Consider the following 8,498-nt stretch of genomic DNA (forward strand, 5'->3'; position numbering starts at 1 on the left):
CAGCCCGGGACTGAACTCTGCCAGCTTCGCCTGGCAGACCGCAGCCTTCCAGCAGTGAACCACCCCCAATTCCTCTGGGGACACGCGGGTGCTGCTGCGTAAAAGCACTTGGTTAGAGGATGCGTGGTTCCTGCTTTGCTTATATTTTAAAAATATATTTTTTGTCTTTTTGTTTCTTATAGATTAAGTTATATACAAAACATGGCACTCTCAAGTACCAGACAGATTGTGCTCCCATCAATGGGTATTTCATGATTCCCCTCTATGATAAGGTAAGAAACTGAAATACCAGTGCAGCCCCTGCGTTCAGATCTGCCAGCAGATCAAACGTCCGAACACCACCCACCCGTGAAATGTTTGAATCAGGACATAATTTAGTTTATTTTGGACCAAACTTTCATCGGTTTCATTTTGTAATGCAGCTGTTTTATTTCTTAGTACTAAGTGTTGTCATGAGAAAAGGTAGCTAACTTTATCTGTGGATGTGTGTTTGTGTTATTTATCTGAATGACTGCAGCACTGGGAGCCCAGGTTACTGCCAGCAACCATGTCTTAACAGCTGTACAAATACTGCACAAAAAGTACAGGTTCCTACAGAGCACAAATGAAACTTTCAGTTTCATAGAAATAAAAATAAATTTACATCAGAATGTGTTTTGATATGACTGAATTGAAAATAACTTCGTAATGCCTAAATTGCAGATATTAAAAATACTTTCAGAAAATAGTAATCCAGGAAGCTCAGAATGTATCAGAAGCTTGATGTCTCTTTAGACTGGAGAGATGTTTATATTCAAATTTAGTTCAAGCTGCCCATAGATGGTCTAAGCTTTTTGCTCTTTTAAGGAATTAATTACCTTAGGGATCAGAAATAAATCTTTCCCTTCCAAATCTAAGAATGTAAGATGCTTTCTGATCTTAGTGATTTTGTTCTTAGATCTTTGAGCCTTTCTATGCATAAGCTTCAGAACATAGGTGGCAGAACATATGTGGTGCCTACTGATTTAGAAAGGATCTCTCTATAGATTAATACCCTTTCGGTGTAGAGCTTTTAATAGGATTGAAGTTTTGTTATCTCGTGTTTGGACAGAATGGTTGAGTAGTACCTCCTAGTGAAAATACTAAAGGCTGATGCAGAGCACATCTGTTGGGGCATATAGAGATAGATTTGAACACTTTCTAACACTGAGCTGCTTGAACATGAGCCAGGTTTGGTCTGGAAGCAGTATAAACATGATGATACTTAATTTGTGCTCTTAGCTGGCTTGATGTGAGCCCAGCATCCCAGCCTGTCTGGGTAGATATTGCTGCTGATGGATGCTGAACAGAGCATCTGAGGCAGGAGGAAAGGAGAATGGGGCACTTGAGTCTTGTGTTACTCTCTGCAGCATCATGCTTGTGTTCTGACTTTTTCATCCTTTAGCTAAATTGAATTTAGATCAGTGAAGACAGTTATTGCTTTTTTATTTTTAGGGGGATTTCATTCTTAAAATTGAGCCTCCCCTAGGGTGGAGTTTTGGTAAGTGTTCATTTGTCTTCTTACAATAGGACAGTGTATCTGCAGTGTGGCACTTTACTATCTCTAACTTGCAGTTGGCAGAGAAAATCAAGCACTTTTCAAAAGAGTTAAGCCCTACTGTGTGGTTTTAATGACTAAAATGAATTACTGTACCAGAGGAAAGTGAAGCCATAAGGTAGACATTGACAAAGTAACCCATGAAGTGATTTGAAGGAATGTGGGTTTTTGACAGAAATAGCTGCAATGGGAGCAGGAAAGAGGTTTTTCAGCATTGGGATTTGTGGGTGCTTTAACTTTGCTGAGGCAAGACTCCAGAGCAACACTTGAGTGCTTGAGTTAATGAATTTCTGTGAGAGTTTTGTAAAGCTAAAGTAGAGTTGTTTCATGATTGCTCTCTCGCTAACTACCATGCTGTTTTATTGTTCTTCCTCTCCAGAACCAACCAGTGTAGACATCCATGTGGATGGCATTAATGACATTTGCACAAAGGGAGGTGATATTAACTTTGTGTTCACAGGGTTTTCTGTGAACGGAAAGGTTAGGCTCCTTTATCTTTATTTATTCCATCTTATGCTAATTCTACCTTCATGAATACATTCTACTTCAGCTCTTCATGTTATTTTTATCAATAGACTATGTTTAGACTCTGTTTTCTCTTCATTTTGACAGGTTCTCAGCAAAGGTCAGACATCGGGTCCTGCTGGAGTCCAGGTTGTACTGAGAAATGCTGGCAGTGACATAAACATACAAGCAACTATTACACAACCTGGAGGAAAGTGAGTGTGGGTGGTGCGTACTGTTCATTTACACAAGATTCTTTCAGTTCTGCCGTATTCACTGGGATTGTAGCCATTCTGAAAGATTTTTTTCTAATGTGTGTATAGAATCTGAATTGTTTTTCTGTAAACAAATGTTTGTGACTTTTTCTGAAGAGATATAACCCCTTTCTTGCCTTTCAGGTTTGCCTTTTTTAAAGTGCTTCCTGGCGAATATGAAATCTTTGCGTCTCACCCTACCTGGATGTTGAAAGAGGTTAGAGCCTAAAAAAGTTCTGGTTTACCTGTTTAGTGAGGGTAAATCTGCTAGACCTTGTCGTCTTCAACTGGTGTGAGGAAGGGTTTTTGTGAGTGGACAAGATTAATGGAGTTTTCATAAATCTGATTTAGGTAGTCAAGAAACTGCCTCATGGAGGCCCAGTTTGGAGATAGTGGAGCCAGCCAGGGAATGACTGGCAAATGAGCTCTTGCATTCAGTCATCTAATCCTGTATGTTTTGCCGGAGCTTGACTGTTATAGCAGATGCTCTAATCCTTTCCCCTCAGACTGCTTGCTTTCTGAGGAGCTCTGAGATGCTGACAAATGCCTAAATTACTGAAGCAGGAAAAATACCATTTTGCAGAGCATCTTTGCTTTAGCGTCTTTGTGTTTTGAATAGCCTGTGGAACCTCTTTGAGTACTGCTGCTCTGGCATCTTTCTGTTGTTGATTATATGGCTTCTGATTGTTAAAGGTGCTATAAGTGAGATCTAATGCCTACTTCTGATGAAAACGTATGTGTTTTTGTATTTCAGTCAAACACGGTGGTACGGGTGACGAGTTCTAATGCTTATGCTGCTAGCCCTCTGATTGTTGCCGGCTACAATGTTTCTGGGTCAGTAAGGAGTGACGGAGAACCAATGAAAGGGGTCATGTTTCTCCTTTTCTCTTCTTCGGTCACTAAAGAGGTAATAGTGTATCAGTATCTTTTCAGTATGAGTATGGAAATAAATAATAAGCAGCTAAATAGCTTCTAGATTCATATTGCCATGTTACTCATCTCTGTTCTTCGTTGAGCTTGACTTATGGAAAGCATAAACTGTACTACCCTTCAAGCCATATATTTTCTTTGGGTTTTTTTGTTGTTTTGTTGGGTTTTTTTCCTCCAACAAGGCCCTTGTATTACAACATTGGTGTTCATGCTGAGTTTTCACATGACCTCCATGGAATCACTCTGATGTGTAACACTATAGCTATCTGTTTACATGTTAGCAGAATTGTAGCCTAAGGTATGTTGTGGACACTAGAAATCAGAAAATTATTTTAGTTTCAGCTCTTTTGAACTCTTCATTATTGTTTTCAAACAACCAGGTTCCTCAACAATCAGGCACTTTAGGGACATAGAAGACTAAGACTTCAAATGAAGCAAGCAACAAGCGCAGAATATAATATAGTTCACAGCATGTTACTGATCTGATAAAGATCAAGATATTGCCAGACAAATCCTGAAATTCACTATACAGTAGCTGTAATTTGTCTTCATTGTGAAGTCTTAATAGCTCTTTGCCCTGTTGATGGGAAGACAAAGTTCAACAGCTTCTATTGGCACCTTAAAAGTGTGTTATGAAATAAGTGTGAAACATTTGGTCATGTACTGTGATTTATTATGTAGAGTAGAGGTCTGTTCTGTAATGTTAACCTTTTCCACAGAACTGAAGTCAGTTAATGTTAACACAAGCAGTGCAGTTCAGGGGTACTGGGGGATGTTGAATTTCCCAGTTTTCCATCCTTGTTACCATAAAGTTGATTATTGTTTTTTTTTCCTCTTTTACCTATATGTGAATTATAAACCATACCATCAACTTTGCCTCCAAAATTGTTTTGTACTTCCCATCCTTCATTTGCAGTCTAGTATTTTGAACCCTTTTACATCATCCCCCTATCCCCAAATTATTTTCTCTGTTTTCTCATGGGAAAAAAATTGTATTGCATTTATTGTCACAGGATGTTGTAGGCTGCAATACTTCTCCTGTGGATGGATTCCAGTCAAGAGATGAGTCTCTATCCTATTTGTGCAATGTTGTATCAAAAGAAGATGGATCTTTCAGCTTTCTTTCTCTGCCTAGTGGGAAATACACCGTGGTAAGTAGCTAGAAAGTTCATTGCTTGTTTATCCATTGGGTTGTTAACTTTCATTTTCTAAATTAAATCATGCATAACTTTGTACCTGTTAAAATAGAAATAGTTGAAATGTTTTGAATTTTATGAAATAGTTGGCATAGGAACCTCCAACCCAAAGTATATGACATTAAGGTAAGTTGCTGTGGTAGGACTCTGGTGTGGTTTCTGAGGAAGGACTTATTTGCAAATTAGGCTCTGAATTACCTGGATACATTGGATAGTCACAGAACCACACCTAGAGGCTGCTGGGAGACTGAAAGTTTCAGTTGACTACAGCCACCTTATGTCCTCTGCCTAGAATAATTGTTCTGCATTCTCAGTCTGCACCATCTAGAAGTGGGATTCAAAGTTCTCTCATTCCTCTAGCCCTTCTAGTGATCATGTAGTTTCCTATGTGTAAGCTCTTGCACATCCAAGTACCTTTGCTGTATTCTGAGTAGAGGGTTACTTTTCTGTCTCTTCAGATAATCTCATATGGTTTCCCTCAAACAGTCTTGAAATATTGTCGTTATTCTTGTTTCCATCCCTCTGAGTTACTTTTTCCAGGAAGTTTGCAGCCCATTCGACCCTTCATAGAGATGTCTGATGGTGATAAGGACATAGAAAGTGATAAGGGAAAGCAGTTCTGTCATCATAGCTTCTTAAGAGTTAAAACGATGTGTCTTCTTTCAGATACCGTTCTACAGGGGAGAGAGAATTACCTTTGATGTTGCTCCGTCTAGACTGGACTTCCTTGTAGAGCATGACAGTTTACAAATTGAGGTACGGCATTCAGAGGGAATAATCTCTTTGTGCCATTCATTCCTGTAAAAGTAGAACTGATTGTAGCAGAAAGCAGGTGTATTATGGAAAAACTTCCTTGTAGGAAGTTTGAAGACATTTGTTACTTATACTGTCTTGCACAGCAGATGCAAGAAGCCACTATCTGCCATTGTGCTGTATTTCTACGCTTTAGTTCCTTTTACAAGAAAGAACGAAATAGGGAAAAGCTCTTTACAGTGTTATTTTCATGTGCATATTGCAAACAGGCAATAATCTTTCAGATTGCTTAAATTTACTCATTCAGATTGTCAGATCTCTGGAGAAGAGCCTGTAAGCTTGTATGGTTTGCAGAGTGCCTTGTGCAATGGCATTATGATCTGTGACTTGGGCCTTCTGAACTGTACTGATGCAGATAAATTGAGAATCTGTTCCTCTACTTAGGGGAACAGTATGCTTGGAGATTGATATGTACTTTCATTGTGATTATCCTGGTATTTTTTTTCCCTAAAGCTGGAAATAGATTTCCTTTATATGTGTGTGTGGGGAAACCAGTCAGAGTTGATTGCTATAAGTGAGCGTTTGCTTTTACTGAGTGAAGATTAATGTTAACGTTTTTCATATTTCAGCCTGTTTTCCATGTGATGGGTTTCTCTGTCACAGGCAGGGTATTGAATGGTCCTGAAGGAGAAGGAGTTGCTGATGCCACTGTGACTCTGAACAATCAGATTAAAGGTATGCAGTGGTTTTGGTCTCTCTTGCTACACGGAAGTCTGTATTAAGCTTAAGTACAGGACTACTGTATGAGATGGAATTAAGCCTTCAGAATAATACACTACTACTGTTGCAGTTCATTTGAAATATTAAACTGGTTTTCATGCAGTTGATCAATTTTGCGTTTTCTGGCAAAATGAGAGTATTAGAGGTTCATTTGTTTTGCTGTAGAAAGTTTCTTTTATTTTCTTTCAACTATATGCCAAATCGTGCTTTGAAGTACAGAAATAAAGGTTGGTCTAGTAAGAAAGCATGATACTGTTTTTTTGTTGTGCAATGTAAAAATAGCCTAAAGCACTGCATGCCCTCTGACTCTATTTAGACACACGAGGATAGACAGTCAAGACATGCTCTGTTTTTTTTAACTCATCTCTTTATTTGTTACAGTAAAAACAAAAGCTGATGGCTCTTTCCGCCTTGAGAACATAACAACAGGTACATACACAATTCATGCCAGGAAAGAGCATCTCTTCTTTGATACTATTACCGTGAAGATTGCACCAAATACACCTCAGCTAGCAAACATCATTGCAACAGGGTAAGTATTGGTGTCATTATGAAAATGTAATTTAGTATGTGGACAAGGTATTGACATTGGGTGGTCCTTTTACATGTCATGCCCAGACTTGTGTGCTGTTAAATTAAAGGTAAACAGAACAGCATGAGTGCAGGGTAATGTTTTCTCCACAGTATTTTGCTCAATACTAGTTAAGGCTTAGAGCACTAACTAATGAGCAATTTTAGCACTATATGTGAACCAAGAAAGGAACAGAGAGGCTTTTGCTGCTGATGCTGCACTTCAGGAGTGTGGAGTTACATAACTCTCTAGTCCAGTGTTCTACTGAACCTCTACATTTTATTACTCATAACTCTCTAAGTTCATAGTTGTCTTTTACATATCTATAGATGTGTATATGTGTACACATACAAATTGCCTTTTTCTTGTGTTTCTTTGACTGCTGGGCATAAACCTGTATAATGGTAACAGCATGATTTTGGGGGTGTAAGACAGTGGTAGGGGATACAGTGTGAGCTGAGGAAGACAAAAGGGGCATGGCTCTCTGTCCAGGAGCTTCTCCTGGAGGAGAAAATAACATCAGCCTTCCAGAGAAGTGAAAACTAGGAATTTAATGAGGCAAATGGCAACTAGCTCATGCAGACTTAGTTAGCTGATTATAAAAACCTGTGTGCTGTTAAATGATCAGTTACAGTTCTTTCAGTCACTAAATAAGTTGTGTCGTTGAAGGTGATAAAACATAACATCATGTTAACTTCATTGTAAAAGAAAAGATCCCATTAATTGTATGTGAGTTTGCACTTGCTCCGCTGTTTGCGTATAGTATTTCTGTTATATGAACTCTCTTTCAGGAGAAATCAATTCCAATTCATGTGTTAGTACCTGAACGTAGTGTGGTTTGCTTTTTAAGGAAGTTTTGAAACAAGTATTTTTTAATGAGCTTTGTCAAATCAAGGTATTTATTCTGATGTCTGGCTTTTATTTAACAGATTCAGTGTGTGTGGGCAGATCGCAGTAACTCGTTTTCCTGACACAGTCAAACAGATTAGTAAATACAAGGTAACCATGATGCCTCAAGACAAGGACAAAGCATCACTAGTTACAACAGAAACTGACCCTCATGGAGCATTTTGTTTTAAGGCAAAATCGGGCACCTACAATATTCAGGTAAGAATGAGCTTCCATTTCGTCAGTGTAGGACTGTCATGAGGTTTTAGAAGATTTTAAACATTTAATTTCTAAAATCTGAGAATTTAGATTTTCCTGGTCCTTTTCTTGTGATTGCACTAGTTAAACAATGACATTTATTTCCTTTTTTTTTTCTTAGTAAGCTGAGATTCCTGTGCTCCTTGTCCTTTACTACTTGTTAAGAAGAGATCAGGCCATTGAGGTTGAAAGTTCTTATCTCTCTCTTCTCTTAATTTGTGATATCCCTTAGATCACTTCTTATATTACCCTGTGAGACATGTAACGTGTCTCTTCTCAGGTGCCTAAATGGTTCCTGAGATTATAGGTCACAGCAGAATCTGTAGCACAACCACCATGAATTTTGCATTGTGGGAGATAGTGCAGGATGGAAGATAAAGCCTCTAACTGTCCTTATAGATAGTGAAATTGCCTAATGTATAAGCAGTGGTACACCCTGAAGTGAAATTCACTCAGACTTCTGAAGCTAAGCTGTTTGGAGGATTTTTAGCTCAGTTTTTTTGCAGTTCTTTGGAGGATTTTTAATACAGAATTTTGAAATGCATTTCTGGGAGGCTGGTTTTGCTTTGCCTGGGATTTACAGTTCCGTATAGCAACCAAGATGCAAGGGTTACTGATGGGTTAGTAACCATGGAAGTCCCTGAAAATGGCCTGGCAGAAATTAGGACTTCTCCCTGTGAAAAGGTGGCAGGGCCTTTAGCCCAACTGAAGTGTATCTACACCAATGCACGCAGCATGGGCAGTAAGCAGGAGGGAGTGGAAGCTATTGTGTATCAGGATAACTATGA

The 8,498-nt window shown here is 38.8% G+C and overlaps 1 protein-coding gene across 1 annotated transcript; it reads left to right on the plus strand.

Annotated features, from left to right (window-relative positions):
* Nucleotides 1–119: 119 nt before the first annotated feature.
* On the plus strand, nucleotides 120–7,671 carry LOC104547467 (nodal modulator 1-like; the record flags this gene model as incomplete). The annotated part of the gene is given in 11 exon segments (XM_010193161.1): nucleotides 120–272; nucleotides 1,474–1,519; nucleotides 1,956–2,056; nucleotides 2,189–2,295; nucleotides 2,479–2,551; nucleotides 3,089–3,241; nucleotides 4,278–4,415; nucleotides 5,127–5,216; nucleotides 5,843–5,948; nucleotides 6,375–6,525; nucleotides 7,494–7,671. Coding segments are annotated over 11 exon segments (1,296 nt in total), but the record flags the coding sequence as incomplete, so codon positions are not given.
* Nucleotides 7,672–8,498: the final 827 nt, after the last annotated feature.

This window comes from Mesitornis unicolor, unplaced genomic scaffold (genome assembly GCF_000695765.1).
Source record: "Mesitornis unicolor isolate BGI_N332 unplaced genomic scaffold, ASM69576v1 Scaffold55109, whole genome shotgun sequence".
Taxonomy (NCBI): domain Eukaryota; kingdom Metazoa; phylum Chordata; class Aves; order Mesitornithiformes; family Mesitornithidae; genus Mesitornis; species Mesitornis unicolor.